Here is an 18733-nt window from a genome sequence, read left to right as displayed (position 1 = left end):
GTACTTTATAAAGTTTTTGTTTTCGCTAAGTCAGCATCCTCTAAAGTGTCCGACATCACCTCCTGTGTTGCGATCTGCAGACGGGTCCTCTGCCGTCAGTCTTACTTCGGATTCTGGAGGAAGGTGGCAAAGCCCGCCCCCCCCCCCTCCTCTTGGTTGCACATTGTGCTAATCCACACCCCGTGAGCGCATCCTGATGATGTGGGAGATGGGCAAAAATGTAATGTTGGATGGCTTAAGTCAGCCACTCTTTTCACATTACATCAGCAGTGTCCATCGGACATATGGTAGTTCCCGATACCTAATTATGATGGACGCTAGTACTCTGGTGCATCTGTAATTTTTATTTTTATTTTTTTATTTTTTTTAGGGGAACAGCTCAATTTAAATAGCATGGAGGTCTGCCCTTTTTCATGCAGCAGACCCTGCCACATAAGTCCAGAACTGATGCCAAAAGGGCATACTTTTTACCTTTTGTGTATATGTGGGTGTCTATGGATCCATGTAACACATAAGGAGTTTCCCAAGAGGGACATATGTATAGGGGTTGTCTTTATCAAAAGTGTGTCTGTTACAAGGTGATGATGCTGATGATAGTCTCATTTTATTGCAGAAAAGAGCATTGAAGCTCCAACAGAAAAAGCAGGAGGAAAACCTAAAACAAGAACAGCAGCGAGAGCGGGAGCTTGAACGAGAAAAACAGTTAACGGCTAAGCCGGCAAAAAGGACATGAAAAGTCCAATATACTGCAGTCTGTTCTGATCTGTAATGCTTAATCCACATCCTCAATCAACTTCAATAGACTCCGAAGACCCTTATGAACTATGAAAACTGCTCTGCCTTGTCCTCTGTGTTGTGTATTATATTATGTTTATAGATGAAAATTTTAAGATCATAGTTTTATTTATATTTACTTATGATTATTTCTTTTACTGTGTAATGTGTATCATGTTTACTTTGCACCACCTAGTGGCCAGCTAGAATTTACTCCATTATAGGACTACAGTCTTATAAAATAGTTGGTGGAACGCCCTTTTTCCACGGTGAGTTCTGCATTCCACATGGTACAAGCTCATCTGCATGTGAAAGTCTTTTCTGAGCCATAAACTAATTTTCAGATATTTGCTTCACTTCTTCAATGACAGATTTAGATAAAGGTGAAGTTATGCCAAGGTACACAATCGTATAAAGGCATGAGAATGTGCTACTTTATACAAACATTATTTCTAATTCTAGGTTCAAGTCTTCAGACAATTAGGACTCATTCACACTATGTTTCAAGCAGAATCCTGCACAGAAATTATAGTGCAGCAGCCCTATTATGCTGCACCATTCACAAATCCCAGCTTAAAGAAGAAAGTTTATGCTTTTGGCGGAATCCGCACCGAGATGGCACATTTCCTAATGTTCCTGTGGCCGGCTTGTTTTTCCGGCACCCGCTCCAGACAAAATCTATACCCAGAATATCTCCAGGCGGAGATTGCTTAGTGTAAATGAACCCTTACCATTTCAGGCTATATGAAGACAAATTTAGTTTTGATGTAATTTACAGCTAGCTCATTAACCTAACCAAATATCATCATCCTTTACCTCCTGGGACTTTTGGTTCCCTGCTTGAATGTTAGGGCTGGGTTCACACCACGGAATCTCTGCTAAAGATTCAGAGGGCTTCGCTAGGACTGCGCAGACTTCATTGCCGTCTCCATAGATGGCAATGCATTTCTGAGTGGATCTGCTGAAAGAATACTCATGTGAACCCATTCTTTTAGCAGATATGTTCAGAAATGCATTGCCATCTCTGGGGACAGCTACGTGGTCCTAGTGCTGCCCATTGGATCTCTGCCTGAAATTCCAGTCATCTATTCCATAGTGTGAACTCAGCCTAGGTGGCACACTTTCTTAAACTCATACCCTAGATGCAGCCATTTTTATTTTGGCTATTACAGGTTAATCTTTCTAGTTTAGTTCAGTAATTAGACTCTCTGTATATTTCCTTATGTCTGTCTGGTGGGGGGCATAGAAAACAATCCATTAGTATGTAAATACTCTGCCTGAAATAAATGATGCTTCATGGTAACACAATAATTCTGTGTATGTCAGCATTTCTTCTGTATGTTCTAAAGCTTTTCCTCTGGGCTGCTGCTCAGTGTACACCACACTCAAATCTTACATTGCATATACTATCTACTAGACTACAAGTTCTTCAACATAAGCACTATATGTCTTCACATATTTATAGTAATCAGAAGGAGGGTAGTAGTATTTTTTTTTACATTTTACAAGGTGTTTGGGCAATAAATAAGCCCTATATGTCTCCAGCATTATAGTGTCAGTACAGCAATCAAAGTATATATCTTCCTGGTTAAGTATATATACTTTACAGGTTACTGTACTATGAGGAGGACTGCAGACACATAGGACTTATTGCACTATAGACTAGTAGATAATATATGCGCATGCAAAATAGATGGATTTTATTTTTTACTTTTTTTCTAGTCTAGCTTTTTTTTTTATATTTAATCAGTCCCCTGCCCCCTTAATCAGTCCCATGTCACCCTTCACCAGTCCCTTGCCCCCCTTAATCAGATGCAGTATAGTTCCCCCACATTAGGTGCAGTATAGCTCTCCACATTAGGTGCAGTATAGTTCCCCACATTAGGTGCAGTATATTTCCCCCACATTAGGTGCAGTATAGTTCTCCACATTAGGTGCAGCATAGCTCTCCACATTAGGTTGGCAGTATAGTTCTCCACATTAGGTTGGCAGTATAGGTCTCCACATTAGGTGCCATATAGTTCCCCACATTAGGTTCAGTATAGTTTCTCCACATTAGGTGCAGTATAGTTTCCCCACATTAGGTGCGGTATAGCTCTCCACATTAGGTTGGCAGTATAGTTCCACACATTAGGTGCAGTACAGTTCCCCCACATTAGGTGCCATATAGTTCCCCCACATTAGGTGCAGTATAGTTCCCCCACATTAGGTGCAGTATAGTTCCTCCACATTAGGTGCCGTATAGTTCCCCACATTAGGTGCCGTATAGTTCTCCACATTAGGTGCAGTATAGTTCTCCCACATTAGGTGCAGTATAGCTCTCCACATTAGGTTGGCAGTATAGTTCCCCACATTAGGTGCAGTATAGTTCTCCACATTAGGTGCAGTATAGTTCCCCCACATTAGGTGCAGTATAGCTCTTCACATTAGGTTGGCAGTATAGTTCCCCACATTAGGTGCAGTATAGTTCCCCACATTAGGTTGGCAGTATAGTTCCCCACATCAGGTGCAGTATAGTTCTTCCACATTAGGTGCAGTATAGTTCTCCCACATTAGGTTGGCAGTATAGTTCCATACATTAGGTGCAGTACAGTTCCCCCACAGACAAACAGCCTCCAGCCATATACAGTATATGGCTGGAGGCTGTATGTCTGTGTACTGCCCCACTTCAGTGTTCCGACCACCGCTCCGGGTCACGATCTACTGCTATGGCCTATAGACCATAGCAGTAGGTCCTGGGATCGGAGGAGTGGTGGTTGGAACACTGAAGATGACGTACAACATACAGGTAACTTACCATGCGCACGCACTTCTTTTTCCTCGCTGCTCCGCTCTGCTGTTGCTATGGGCGCACGGGACGTCAGTGACATCCCTGCGTGCCCTATCTCCCGGCGGCCCCAGTGCTTTTAAAGTTAACATGGGGGGGTGCCGCAGAGAGATAACGAGACATCCTTGTGTCCTGAAAAGATCTTTCGGGACACAGGGATGTCCAGAATGTGACGGGGGGCCCCTGCGGGCTGCTTAGTGGCGGCCGCGGATCCCCCCCCGTGCGCACGCCTATGGCTTCTTCCCATCTTTGGCCGGCCCGTTACACTGCGAGCTGTGTCGGCTACCCGGCGCCCCTGTTGCTATGGCGCCCTGTGCGGCCGCACAGCTCGCACACCCCTAAGGCTGGCCCTGAATGTAGTTCTATGGGCTCAAAAGTCACACTAGCTGGAAGAACTTCTGAGCTTCCTGTACACAGCTCAGGAAGGAATTACAGATGAACTGTGAAAGACAGAAAACGCAAGTATATTGGAGAGTTATATATCTTTTGTTTCTGCTGTATGGGAAAAGCTGCATATCTCCTTTAACTTTCTGGCATCAGTTGTATTAACCTCTTGGGGATGCAGGGCGGGCGTCATAGCGGGTCGGTCCCGGGACCCGTCGCTAATACCGGACATCACCGATCGCAGTGATGTCTGGTATTAACCCTTTAGACAAGTTGATCGCCACGTCTAAAGTAAAACTAAAAGCTTCCCGGCAGCTCAATCAAACCGCGGTGTCCCGATAAGCTGTTAGGACACGAGGAGGATCCCTACCTGTCTACTCTGTGTCCGATCGCCAAATGACTGCTCCATGTCTAAGATCCAGGCAGGAGCAGTCAAGCACATGGCATAGCATTGATCAGTGCTGGCAATCAGTGTATTGCATGTTATAGGCCCCTATGGAGGCTATAACATTGCACACAAAAAAAGTGAGAAAAAAAAATTAATAAATGTGATTTAACCCTTTCCCCAATAAAAGTTTGAATCACCCCCCTTTTCCCATTAAAAAAAAAAACTGTGTAAATAAAAATAAACATATGTGGTATCACCGCGTGCGTAAATGTCCGAACTATAAAAATATATTGTTAATTAAACCGCACTGTCAATGGTGTACAGTGAGTTGCCCATAGCAACCAATCAGATCACGTCTTTCGTTTTTCACAGGCCTCTTTAACCCCTTTAGCCACGGGACCAGTGGCTAATAGCGTGCGGCACTGATCGTGGTGCTGCATGCTATTAACCCTTTAGACGCGGCGTTCAAAGTTGAACGTCACGTCTAAAGTGAAAGTAAATCATTGCAGGATGTCCGCGGCGAAATTGCGGCATCCCGAACAGCTGTGACACAGCAGAAGGGTCCCTTACCTTGCCTCCTGGTGTCCGATCGCCGAATGACTGCTCAGTGCCTGAGATCCAGGCATGAGCAGTCAAGCGGCAGAATCATCGATCACTGGTTTCCTATGAGAAACCAGTGATCAATGTAAAAGATCAGTGTGTGCAGTGTTATAGCCCCCTATGGAAGCTATAACGCTGGGAAAAAAAAAAGTGGAAAAAAAGTGAATAAAGATCATTATCATTACCTTTCCCTAACAAAAGTTTGAATCACCCCCCTTTTCCCATAAAAAAAAAAAAAGGTGTAAATAAAAATAAACATATGTGGTATCGCCGCATACGGAAATGTCCAATGTCCGAATTATAAAAATATATCGTTAATTAAACCGCACGGTCAATCGTGTATGCGCAAAAAAATTCCAAAGTCCAAAATAGTGAGTTTTTGGTCACTTTTTATATCATGAAAATTAATAAAAAGCGATCAATGAATCCTATCAATGCAAAAATAGTACCGCTAAAAACTTCTGATCATGGTGCAAAAAATGAGCCCTCATACCGCCCCATACGCGGAAAAATAACCCCTTAAAGGAGTAGTCCAGTGGTGACTCAGTGGTGAACAACTTATCCCCTATCTTAAGGATAGGGGATAAGTTGCAGATCGCGGGGGGTCCGACTGCTGGGGCCCCCCGCGATCTCCTGTACGGAGCCCCGACAGCCCGCGGGAAGAGGGCGTGTCGACCTCCGCACGAAGTGGCGGCCAACACCCCCCTCAATACAACTCTATGGCAGAGCCGAAGCGCTGCCTTTGGCAATCTCCGGCTCTGCCATTGAGATGTATTGAGGGGGCGTGTCGGCCGCCGCTTCGTGCGGGGGTCGACACCCGCTATCTGGCCGGAGAGCCGGGGCCCTGTACAGAGAGATCGCAGGGGGCCCCAGTGGTCGGACCCCCCGCGATCTCAAACTTATCTCCTATCCTTAGGATAGGGGATACGTTTTTCACCACTGGACTACCCCTTTAAGGACTGAGCCCTTTTTTGCAATTCTGACCACTGTCACTTTAAACATTAATAACTCTGGAATGCTTTTAGTTATCAATCTGATTCCGAGATTGTTTTTTCGTGACATAGTCTACTTTAACATAGTGGTAAAATTTTGTGGTAACTTGCATCCTTTCTTGGTGAAAAATCCCCAAATTTGATGAAAAAATGAAAATTTTGCATTTTTCTAACTTTGAAGCTCTCTGCTTGTAAGGAAAATGGATATTCCAAATATATTTTTTTTGGATCACATATACAATATGTCTACTTTATGTTTGCATCATAAAATTGACGTGTTTTTACTTTTGGAAGACACCAGAGGGCTTCAAAGTTCAGCAGCAATTTTCAAATTTTTCACAAAATTTTCAAACTTGATATTTTTCAGGGACCAGTTCAGTTTTGAAGTGGATTTGAAGGGTCTTCATCTTAGAAATACCCCACAAATGACCCCATTATAAAACCTACACCCCCCAAAGTATTCAAAATGACATTCAGTCAGGGTTTTAACCCTTTAGGTGTTTCACAGGAATAGCAGCAAAGTGAAGGAGAAAATTCTAAATCTTCATTTTTTACACTCGCATGTTCTTGTAGACCCAATTTTTGAATTTTTGCAAGGGGTAAAAGGAGAAAATTTATACTTATATTTGTACCCCAATTTCTCTCAAGTAAGCACATACCTCATATGTCTATGTAAAGTGTTCGGCGGGCGCAGTAGAGGGCTCAGAAGGGAAAGAGCGACAAGGGGATTTTGGAGAGAACATTTTTCTGAAATGGTTTTTGGGGGGCATGTCACCTTTAGGAAGCCCCTAGGGTGTCAAAACATAGTTACATAGTTACATAGTTAGTATGGTTGAAAAAAGACATACATCCATCAAGTCCAACCAGGGGATTGAAGGGAAGGGTGTAAGGGGATAAGGGAAAGGGATGTAGTTTTATAATTCTGCATAAGCATTAATGTTATTTTGTTCCAGGAATGTATCTAACCCTGTTTTAAAGCTGTTAATTGTTCCTGCTGTGACCAGTTCCTGAGGTAGACCGTTCCATAAATTCACAGTCCTCACGGTAAAGAAGACGTGTCGCCCCTTTAGACTAAACCTTTTCTTCTCCAGACGGAGGGAGTGCCCCCTCGTCCTTTGGGGGGGTTTAACCTGGAACAGTTTTTCTCCATATTTTTTGTATGGGCCATTTATATACTTATATACGTTTATCATATCCCCCCTTAAACGTCTCTTCTCAAGACTAAACAATTGTAACTCCTTTCATAGCTAAGATATTCCATGCCCCATATTAGTTTAGTCGAGCGTCTCTGCACCCTTTCCAGCTCCACAGTGTCCCTTTTATGAACAGGCGACCAAAACTGAACAGCATATTCCAGGTGAGGCCGTACCAATGCTTTATAAAGGGGGAGTACTATGTCCCTGTCCCTTGAGTCCATGCCTCTTTTGATACATGACAATATCCTGCTGGCTTTGGAAGCAGCAGCCTGACATTGCATGCTATTCTGTAGTCTGTGATCTACAAGTACACCCAGATCCTTCTCTACCAGTGACTCTGCCAGTTTAATCCCCCCTAAGACATACGACGCATGCAGGTTATTAGTACCCAGATGCATAACTTTACATTTATCCACATTGAACCTCATTTGCCAAGTGGATGCCCAGACACTTAGTCTATCCAAGTTATCTTGTAACTTATGCACATCCTCTATAGACTGTACCGTGCTACAAAGCTTGGTGTCATCTGCAAAGATAGAAACAGAGCTGTTAATACCATCCTCTATATCATTGATAAATAAATTAAACAACAGCGGTCCCAGTACTGAACCTTGGGGTACACCACTAATAACCGGGGACCAATCAGAGTACGAATCATTGACCACCACTCTCTGGGTACGATCCATGAGCCAGTGTTCAATCCAGTTACAAACTAAAATTTCCAAACCCAAAGACCTTAACTTACCTGTCAGACGTCTATGAGGGACCGTATCAAATGCTTTAGCAAAATCCAGAAACACTATATCCACAGCCATTCCTCTGTCAAGGCTTCTACTCACCTCTTCATAAAAGCAAATTAGATTGGTTTGACAACTTCTATCCTTAGTAAACCCATGCTGGCAAAAAAAACACATGGTATACCATTTTGGAAACTAGACCCCTTGGGGAACGTAACAGGTGGTAAAGTGAACCTTAATACCCCACAGGGGTTTCACGACTTTTGCATATGTAAAAAAATATATATATTTTTTACCTAAAATGCTTGGTTTCTCAAAAATTTTACATTTTTTACAAAGGGTTAAAGCAGAAAATACCCCGCAAAATTTGAAGCCCAATTTCTCCCGATTCAGAAAACACCCCATATCGGGGTGAAAAGTGCTTTGCTGGCACACTACAGGTCTCAGAAGAGAAGGAGTCACATTTGGCTTTTTGGAAGCAAATTTTGCTCTGGGGGCATGCCGCATTTAGGAAGCCCCTATGGTGCCAGGACAGCAAAAAAAAAAACACATGGCATACCATTTTGGAAACTATACCCCTTGGGGAACATAACAAGGGGTAAAGTGAACCTTAATACCCCACAGGGGTTTCACGACTTTTGCATATGTAAACAAATATTTATATATATTTTACCTAAAATGCTTGGTTTCTCAAAAATTTTACATTTTTACAAAGGGATAAAGCAGAAAATACCCCCAAAAATTTGAATCCCAATTTCTCCCGATTCAGAAAACACCCCATATGGGGGTGAAAAGTGCTCTGCTGGCGCACTACAGGTCTCAGAAGTGAAGGAGTCACATTTGGCTTTTTGGAAGCAAATTTTGCTCTGGGGGCATGCCGCATTTAGGAAGCCCCTATGGTGCCAGGACAGCAAAAAAAAAACACATGGCATACCATTTTGGAAACTAGACCCCTTGGGGAACGTAACAAGGGGTAAAGTGAACCTTAATACCCCACAGGGGTTTCACGACTTTTGCATATGTAAAAAGAAATATATATTTTTTACCTAAAATGCTTGGTTTCTAAAAGATTTAACATTTTTACAAAGGGTTAAAGCAGAAAATACCCCCCAAAATTTGAAGCCCAATTTCTCCCAATTCAGAAAACACCCCATATGTGGGTGAAAAGTGCTCTGCTGGCGCACTACAGATCTCAGAAGAGAAGGAGTTACAAATTTTGCTCTGGGGGCATGCCGCATTTAGGAAGCCCCTATGGTGCCAGGACTGTAAAAAAAAACCACATGGCATACCATTTTGGAAACGACCCCTTGGGGAACGTAACAAGGGGTAAAGTGAACCTTAATACCCCACAGAGGTTTCACGACTTTGGCATATGTAAAAGAAAAAAATTTTTTTACCTAAAATGCTTGGTTTCCCAAAAATTTTACATTTTTACAAAGGGTTAAAGCAGAAAATACCCCCCCAAAATTTGAAGCCCAATTTCTCCCAATTCAGAAAACACCCCATATGGGGGTGAAAAGTGCTCTGCTGGCGCACTACAGGTCTCAGAAGAGAAGGAGTCACATTTTGGTTGTTTGGAAGCTAATTTTGCTCTGGGGGCATGCCGCATTTAGGAAGCCCCTGTGGTGCCAGGACAGCAAAGAAAAACCCCCATGGCATACCATTTTGGAAACTAGACCCCTCGGGGTATGTAACAGTGTTACAGTGAGTACTTACACCTCACAGGTTTTTTGAACAGTGGGACGTAAAAGTGAAAAATTTAATTTTTTTGCACTATATTGATAGTGTTACCCCAAATGTTTCATTTTCACATTGGGTAATAGGGCAAAAGGCCCCCAAAATTTGAAGAACAATTTTGTCTGAGAAAAAAAATACCCCATATGTGGATGTAAATTGCTCTGTGGACGCACTACAATGCTCAGAATAGAAGGAGTGAAAATTTTGTTGAAATTGAAGTCGGGGGTCATGTGCATTTATAAAGCCCCCCACAGAAAAAAAAAAAAAAACATGTGACACCATTTTAGAAACTACACCTCTCAATGAACATAACAAGGGGTACAGTGGGAAACAACACCTCACAGGTTTTTTGAAAAGTTGGCCATAAATTGAAAAATTTGAGTCTTTTACAATAAAATGCTGGGGTTACCCAATTTTTTACATTTTCACAAGGGGTAATATGAGGAATTGGGTTACAAATTTTGGAGGGCTTTTTCCCCTGACTATAAAAATACATCCCCATATGGGGTAACGTGCTGGGCGGGCGCACAACAAGGCTCAGAAGTCATAGAAGTCACTTTGTATTTGTGGCCTATGGCATATCAGTAGCTGACGGTTACATACATTCAGAGGAAAATACAAAAATGAAACACCCACATGTGACACCATTACAGAAAGTACCCACCCTGAGGAATATAGGGGTAAAGAGGACATTTTGAACTCACGGGTGTTTCCTAAATTTATTTTCCAGGAATGGATGAAGGGTAGCTTATGAAAATTGCAATTTTCAACCTATGCTCTGCTTAATTTTTCTTGAAACAACTAACATGTGACTCCGAATTGTCGCCTGGAAATACGACAGAGCTCATGAGCGAGAACTCTTCGCATTTGAGGCGGATGTTTGTTACGGACCTAACAGTTACATACATTCAGAGGAAAATACAAGAAAGGAACACCCACATGTGAACCTATTACAAACAGTACACCCCCTAGGGAAGGTGTATAGGGTAAAGTGGAGATTTGGAACAGACGGGTGTTCCCTTCATTTATTTTCCAGTAATGGATGAAGTGTACTATGGGGGGGGGAGAAAATTGCAATTTTAGTACTGATATGCCAATTATTTTCCCAGAATGATGACCCAGAGTACAGCCAAAAGTAAAAATGATGCCCGCCCCAAACCCTATACTCTGAATCATCATTCTGGGAAGGGGATGTGTGGGGCCGTCCCTATTCTGTTACCTCAAATGCGCAACCCGCTCAGGTGGGGAGAGAGCGTTGCACATTTGAGGCAACTGCAAACCTCCAATGCTGTTAACTCTGTGTCCCATGACCCATTTTTTAGGAAGAAGAAATAAAAAAGAGATTGGGGGTATTGGGTGTTTTTTTTCTTTTTTTTTTTTTGGGGGGGGGGGGGGGGTTGGTATAAAATTTGGAAGACAATGTACTCTGGACTGGTACATTGGAGTCGAATTTTGGGGAATGAAAACTAGGGCAAAGGATGGAAAATTTAGTACTCCATGGAAGTGTGATACTCCCTGAAGCAGCTTATGCAGAGGCCCGGATGATCGGGGCAAGTGTCGCATTGAGTGGTGGTGTCCTTCCGAATCCCCCTCTTGCGACACACTCTGCATTTCTTCTGAGATCGTCCCTTCTTTCCAGTGTGGGGGATCACACCTGGAAAGTGTTGGCCGGGGACGATCCAGGGACCTGAAGTTCCAGAGGTGCTCTGACCCGCTCTTTGGCGGTCACCAAACATGAGGGCTTTTAGAACTTCCTCTTGGAACTGCAGGTATGTCCCTGTGTTGCCAGCGTACTTGTACAGTACAAAAGCGTTGTACATGGCAACCTGTAGCATGTAGACCGCAACCTTTTTATACCATACCCGTGTTTTGCGCATGGCATTATATGGCTTGAGGACTTGATCAGAAAGATCAACTCCCCCCATATACCGATTGTAGTCCAGCATACAATCGGGCTTGAGGACCGGTCCCACGGCACCTCGCACAGGGACAGGGGTGCTGCCATTCCCATGAATTGTGGTGAGCATAAGGAAATCCCTCTTGTCCTTATACCGGACCAACAACAGGTTCTCATGGGAAAAGGCACGGGACTCACCCTGGGGGATAGGAGTCTGCAGGGGATAGGAAGGAAGGCCTCTTTTATTCTTCCGGACTGTCCCACAAGCGACCGTGGATCTGGCGGCGAGGGATGTGAAGAGAGGGATACTAGTATAAAAGTTATCCACGTAAAGGTGGTAACCTTTATCTAGCAGTGGGTGCAAAAGGCCCCAAACGATTTTCCCGCTAACACCCAGAGTGGGGGAACAATCTGGGGGTTCAATGTGGGAATCTCGTCCCTCATACACCATAAACTTGCAAGTGTACCCGGAGGTACTCTCGCAAAGTTTATACATCTTCACGCCATACCGCGCTCGCTTGGTAGGGATGTATTGCCGGAAGCTGAGTCTCCCCTTAAAGCTGATGAGAGACTCATCAATAGCGACCTCCCGCCCCGGGACATAGGCCTCCCAAAATCTGGCCCCGAAGTGATTGATGACCGGCCTGATTTTATACAGGCGGTCATACGCGGGATCAGTTCAGGGGGGACATGCCGCATTATCAGCATGATGCAAACATCTCCGAATGGCCTCGAACCGGGAACGTGCCATGGCCATACTGTAGAGGGGTGTCTGGTAAAAGACGTCCCCACTCCAATATTGCCTGACACTGGGTTTTTTAACTAGACCCATATGCAGCGCAAGGCCCCAAAAGGTCCTCATTTCGGCTGCATCGACTGGAGTCCAGCCGCCGGGTCTAGCTAAAAGTGAGCCCGGGTTAGCGGCGACGAACTGTTGGGCATACAGATTCGTCTGTGTAACCATTAGATTAACAAAGTCGTCACTGAACAAATAACCGAAAAAGTCCTTTTCAGTGAACCCGGCGATGTTAATCTTGATTCCTGAGTCGCCAACAAACTCAGGAATCACGGGCTCGTGGTCCGCTGGCTCAGCCCAGTCAAGTTCTCCGGTACGATGTACCAGTGATCTTGGCAGGGGGGCTTCACTAGTATGAGCGCCAGGGGGACTCATACTAGCATGGGGCACAGGGTCAAGGGCAGAGGAGGTTTGCGGCGCCGCACGGCGGCATCTCTGCCGCCTTGGTGGCTCATCATCTGAACTAGATGATAAGGAGAACGATGAAATAAGGAAGGTGGGGTCTTCATCGTCCTCTGAGCCGCTCTCGGTGTCGGAAGCAATTATGGCATATGCCTCCTCCGCCGAAAACGCTCTTCAGGCCATTTCCCTACTCTAATGTGGATACGGGTATGTGTGTGTGTGGGGGGAAAACTTTATTGGTGTGTGTGCTGCGTGTGGTGTGGTGCGATATTACGTCCCTAACCCTCCCTAACCTAACCTAACCTAACCTAACTAAACTAACCCGCCCTAACAGAAAAAAAATAAAAAGGGGACTTTTTTTAAAAACAAAAAAGGGACTTCTAGCGTAAAAAAGCCCTGCGCCAAAAAAAAAACGTTTATCCAATCAGTGGTGTGCGCACTGATTAGCGCTTGTGGCGGCAGGGGGCGCAGAAGTCAGTGGGGGGTCCGGCCACTCAGCCCAGAACAGTGGCTGGTGGCTTGTACACAGACCCCCACACAAAAAACCCGAAAAATAAAATAAAAAAAACGCTTAACCCCGAAAAAATGCACCCGCCTGAACCCCCAAAAAAACGCTGATCAGTGATAAATCACTGACAGTGGTGGGACAGGCTGCACACGCCTGCTACTGGTGGCACGGACCGCCTATGGGTGCAAAAAAGCGATAGAAAACGCGAAAAAAAAAACTAACCTGTCCCTACCTAAATCTAAAGCTATCCCTGGGGATTTCTGTGCCAAGGGGCCACAGAAAGGGGGCAAGGGGCACTTTTTTCACACTGAGGGGAAGGTGGCAGCACGGGGCTCCGTCCTGCTCGCCAGATCTCTGTGAAATGGCGTGCAGAACGGAGCAACGTGCTCCTAGCCCCCACCATCCCCTCCCATTACTATGTGATTGGTGGAGCAAAAAATAAGCCATCATATGGATTTTTAGATGCAAAATTGAAAGAGTTATGATTTTTTAAAGGTAAGGAGGAAAAAACGAAAATACAAAAACGGCAAAAAAAACCCGGGTCCTTAAGAGGTTAAAAAGGAAAGAAGCGATCTGATTGGCTGCTATGGGCAACAACAACTTTTCCTCTGGACAGGTTTTGATAAATCTCCCCCAGTGTTTCCCAACCAGCGTGCCTGCAGATGTTTCAAAACTACAACTGCCAGCATGCCCGGACAGCCGAAGGCTGTCCGGGCATGCTGGCAGTTGTAGTTTTGCAACAGCTTGAGGAACATTGGTTGTTGGAAACACTGGACTAGGTGCTCGAAGAAGAATCAGTCAGGTCTCTAGGAAAGATGGGTGACAAGCTCTGTGCTCCAGACTGGTTGCTGTCCCCAGCTATAAATAGCTGGCAGGGTAGGTGACAGCATACAATGATATGTTATCTATGAGCAGAGCTTTCACCACATAGAATACAAGGACAGGGTGACACTAGAGTCGCATTACACTAGAATCAACACTAGAGTCCCTTACACTAAACTCCACTGCGCATGTGTCCACCTCAACCTATGTCGGTTATGGCGACAGCCTAGCCCCGCCCACAGCGACAGGAAGCATGGGTTGTGGGCGGAGCTCCAGCCCGGGTCTTTTGTGCCCGTACACTGTGTTGTTGTCGTGTTCACGTCAGACAAGTGTCAGGTAAGTGTCTGCTGGGACTCTCCAGTATTTGCATCACGAATACGTCTGCTAGTACGACTCTATGCATGGAGAAGTGCCCTATATCTGTTCCATGCCAACCACTTGTTTCTAATGATGTAAAACTGAAGTAGAACTACAAGTACCAGCATGCCATGACTTGTGTGGTTAGAATGCTGGCATTTGTAGTTCCCATTATCTTCCTGAATCTAAAAGCATAGCACATTCCTTTTAATCTGTGACTTTAGCCCAGATATGTGAAATAATGTGCAGGAATGTTTGGACTAGTCAGTAGCAGAATAGTAGGGTTGGTGGCACTGGTGAAGAATTATAAGGCTGTGTTCACATGCTGCGTTTTTGTTGTATATATATATATATGTGTATATATATATATATATATATATATATAAACAAAGCTATTCTGCGCCAGTGTTCGGGCCTGGCAATACTAATCTCATTGCAATGCCCATAAAGACCATTCCAATTCTAGTGCTGAGTCCTGTTGTAATCTCACATGTATGGCGGCTGCCAAACCTAGGCTGGGTTCACACCACATTTTTGCCATACTGTTTTCAATCCGTTTTTTCTAAAGAAAACCGTATGGCAAAAAAAAACGGATGGAACAGTATGGGAAAAAGTAAATAGTATGCGTTTTTAAACCGTATACTGTTTTAAAAAAGCGCATACAGTTCCGTCCGTTTTTATTTAAAAAAAACAACATATGTTTTTGATAATTTTGTCCATTTTTAATGGGAGGGGTGTTGGGTGGGGACTTTAGGATGCAAATGCGCATGTGCAAAGTAAAAACCGTATACTGTTTCCCGTATGGAACCGTATACATGTGCGTTTCCCATTGACGTCCATGTTAAAAAAAATGGAGTCCAGACCGTGGTTGACCACGTTTTTGTCTCCGGTTTAAAAACCGTACTGCAGCCGCATTCGTTTGTTTTAACATGGACGTCAATGGGAAACACACATGTATACGGTTCCATACGGGAAACAGTATACGGTTTTTACTTTGCACATGCGCATTTGCATCCTAAAGTCCCCACCCAACACCCCTCCCATTAAAAATTTACAACATTTTCAAAAACGTATGTTTTCTTTTTATAAGAACGGACGGAACTGTATGCACTTTTAAAAACAGTATACGGTTTTAAAACGCATACGGTTTACTTTTTCCCATACTGTTCCATCAGTTTTTTTGCCATATGGTTTTCTTTAGAAAAACGGATTGAAAACAGTATGGCAAAAATGTGATGTGAACCCAGACTAAGCCAACTTCCCGCTTCCACAATCTGACATCATGGTGCATGTGCACTTCTATAAGACAAATTCCATTTAAAGGGGTACTCCGCCCCTGGCATCTTATCCCCTATCCAAAGGATAGGGGATAAGATGTTAGATCGCCGCGGCCCCGCTGCTGGGGACCCCGGGGATCGCTCCTGCGGCACCCCGCCATCATTACTGCACAGAGCGAGTTCGCTCTGTGCGTAATGACGGGCGATACAGGGGCCAGAGCAGCGTGACGTCATGGCTCCGCCCCTCATGACATCACGGCCCGTCCCCTTAATGCAAGCCTATAGCAGGGGGTGTGATGACTGCCACGCCCCCTCCCATAGACTTGTATTGAAAGGGGTGGGCTGTGGCATCACGAGGGGCGGAGCCGTGACGTAACGATGCTCCGGCCCCTGTATTGCCCATCATTACGTGCAGAGCGATTTCGCTCTGTGCAGTAATGATAGCGCAGTGCCGCAGCAGCGATCCCCGGGGTCCCCAGCAGCGATCTGACATCTTATACCCTATTCTTTGGATAGGGGATAAGATGTCTAGGGGCGGAGTACCCCTTTAATGGATTTGTGTGTTTTTGAAGTATCCACAGGTATGAAATACCCCCAATTTTTTTATTTTTTTATTTTTGCAGTATCCTGATGAATACTGGGCAGACAAAGGTCAAAAGGACACTTTTGAACTTCTTCTGACTATAGAGCCCTATGGGCATCTTTAGGGTAGGGTCACGTGCGCCATATTTTGTTGCTTGTTTGCTGCTTCATATTTTCCTACCCATCGAAGACAATGGGTAGCAAAATCAGCTGCATAATATACACAGCAGAATACGAAAGTGTGACCCTACCCTCAGCGAGCGATGTGCATGTGTCATATGAACAGGGCCTTATTTGTGGAACATAAAAGTGCAGTCCTGCAAATGAAATGCTTATTAAATAGACCCAACATAACACAAGTAAACTGTGTTTGGTCCGCTGAATCCTATGGCTAGCCATGGTAAGTAGTCTAGAATACCATACTTACCTGCAGAATACAGCCAAAACATAATGTGAATGGTCCCTTATACCAGAACAGTTATTTTTCAATGCCCAGACACTAAAAATAGTGCTAAAAAGTATCTTTAGGCAGCTGCTTTAAAGGGGTATTCCAGGCAAAAACTTTTTTTTAGATATATATACTGGCTCCGGAAAGTTAAACAGATTTGTAAATTACTTCTATTAAAAAATCTTAATCCTTCCAATAGTTATTAGCTTCTGAAGTTTTCTGTCTAACTGCTCAATGATGATGTCACGTCACGGGAGCTGTGCATGATGGGAGAATATCCCTTGCATGATGGGAGAATATCCCCATAGGAACTGCACAGCTCCCGGGACATGAGTCATCAGAGAACAGTTAGACAGAAAACAGCAACTCAACTTCAGAAGCTAATAACTATTGGAAGGATTAAGATTTTTTAATAGAAGTAATTTACAAATCTGTTTAACTTTCCGGAGCCAGTTGATATATAAAAAAAAGTTTTAGCCTGGAATACCCCTTTAACACGGCATATTACCACATGCTTTCTATTCATTACTTTGTTATGACTTTAAATTGTACACCGAATAACCTGTAACAGTGTATAGACCAGTGGTCTTCAACCTGCGGACCTCCAGATGTTGCAAAACTACAACTCCCAGCATGCCCGGACAGCCATTGGCTGTCCGGGCATGCTGGGAGTTGTAGTTTTGAAACATCTGGAGGGTCCGCAGGTTGAAGACCACTGGTATAGACAAAATAGTGCATCTCCCTGAAACGGTGGTTCCCTTATTATAACCGAGGGTACTGTATAGCTTCTGTACCCTCGGGAGAAAAAGTGTAAGGAAACAACAAAACTATGGATTGCAGTCCTCTAGTTTATATGGGAAGCGGTTGGACTCTTATTCAAAGTCATACTAATAATAATACTAATAATAATACTAATAATAATGGTAGAGTGTTGGTTATTATGAATATAAGATGTGTGCAGCAGATCATTAGGATCAGTCTATAGTAAGATCAACAATGCATTTATTTAAGACATTTTTTAATATTAAAAATAATAACGTGCAGACCAATATTTCTTAATACTTTATGGTCTGCACTTGATGCTTTTTATGATTTATTTTTATTTTTTTATAATAATCTTTTTCCCAACTAAATGCATATATTGATCTAAACAGCCTGATCCTCATCATCTAATATGTATAATAAGCAACATTCTACCACTACTATTATTATTATTATTATTAGAATCACTTTGAATAAGTGTCCAACCCCTTCCCATATAACGGTACATGCACACTATGTTTTTGCTATACAGTTCCCATATACAGTTTTAAGTTAAAAACCGTATGAAATGTATGCATTGACTTAACATTGTAAACCGTATGTCAAACGCATCATCCGGTTTAGTCTGTTTGGCATCTTATACGGTTTTGTCCGTTTTTTTTACCCGTACCCAAAACCGTAGTCCACCACGTTTTTTGGTCCGGGTGAAAAACCGTATTAAACCGTAAATCTTTTTTTTTTTTTAACATGGGAGTCAATGGGAACCGTACAGAACTGTATGTGTACGGTTCCATACGGTTTTCACCATCCGGTTTTTGACTTTGAACTGTTTTTTTTTCTTGGAATTTCAATCAAACAAGTGAAACTTCATTCAAAATGGAGTGAAAAGTTAAAAACGTATACGTTTTTTTCTTAAAAAACAGATGCAACCGGACATCATTTTTCAAACTGTATACAGTTTTCAACCGTATATGGGTTACAATTTTTACACATGTTTAGTCAGGTTTTGAGGAATGTGCATGCACCCTAACTAGAGATGAGCGAACTTACAGTAAATTCGATTTGTCACGAACTTCTCGGCTCGGCAGTTGATGACTTTTCCTGCGTAAATTAGTTCAGCCTTCAGGTGCTCCGGTGGCTGGAAAAGGTGGATACAGTCCTAGGAAAGAGTCTCCAGCCCACCGGAGCACCTGAAAGCTGAACTAATTTATGCAGGAAAAGTCATCAACTGCCGAGCCGAGAAGTTC

The 18733-nt window shown here is 43.6% G+C and overlaps 2 protein-coding genes across 6 annotated transcripts in view; both read left to right on the top strand.

Moving 5' to 3' along the window:
• Nucleotides 1-2085, top strand: part of BLOC1S6 (biogenesis of lysosomal organelles complex 1 subunit 6) — a 12464-nt gene extending 10379 nt beyond the window's left edge. For all 4 annotated transcript variants that reach the window (XR_008892484.1, XM_056572224.1, XM_056572225.1 and 1 more), the window contains one exon: nucleotides 614-2085. Coding sequence is in view for 3 of the 4 variants with exons in the window: in XM_056572224.1 (XP_056428199.1) it covers nucleotides 614-733 (120 nt within the window). In the remaining variant the exon portion in view is untranslated. The remainder of the gene's footprint in view (nucleotides 1-613) is intronic.
• Nucleotides 2086-13984: 11899 nt separating this feature from the next.
• Nucleotides 13985-18733, top strand: part of SQOR (sulfide quinone oxidoreductase) — a 51563-nt gene continuing 46814 nt past the window's right edge. The window contains exon 1 of one of the 2 annotated variants that reach the window (XM_056572210.1): nucleotides 13985-14114. In XM_056572210.1, coding sequence (XP_056428185.1) covers nucleotides 14054-14114 — 61 coding nt within the window. In that variant the 5' untranslated portion in view covers nucleotides 13985-14053. Of the gene's footprint in view, nucleotides 14115-14254; nucleotides 14397-18733 lie in introns of those variants that run through there. The other variant, XM_056572211.1, reaches the window with a different exon arrangement.

The sequence above is a fragment of the Hyla sarda genome, chromosome 4 (genome assembly GCF_029499605.1).
Source record: "Hyla sarda isolate aHylSar1 chromosome 4, aHylSar1.hap1, whole genome shotgun sequence".
NCBI lineage: Eukaryota > Metazoa > Chordata > Amphibia > Anura > Hylidae > Hyla > Hyla sarda.
Note: the sequence above shows the minus strand (reverse complement) of the source record. Positions and strands in the feature narration are given on the sequence as shown.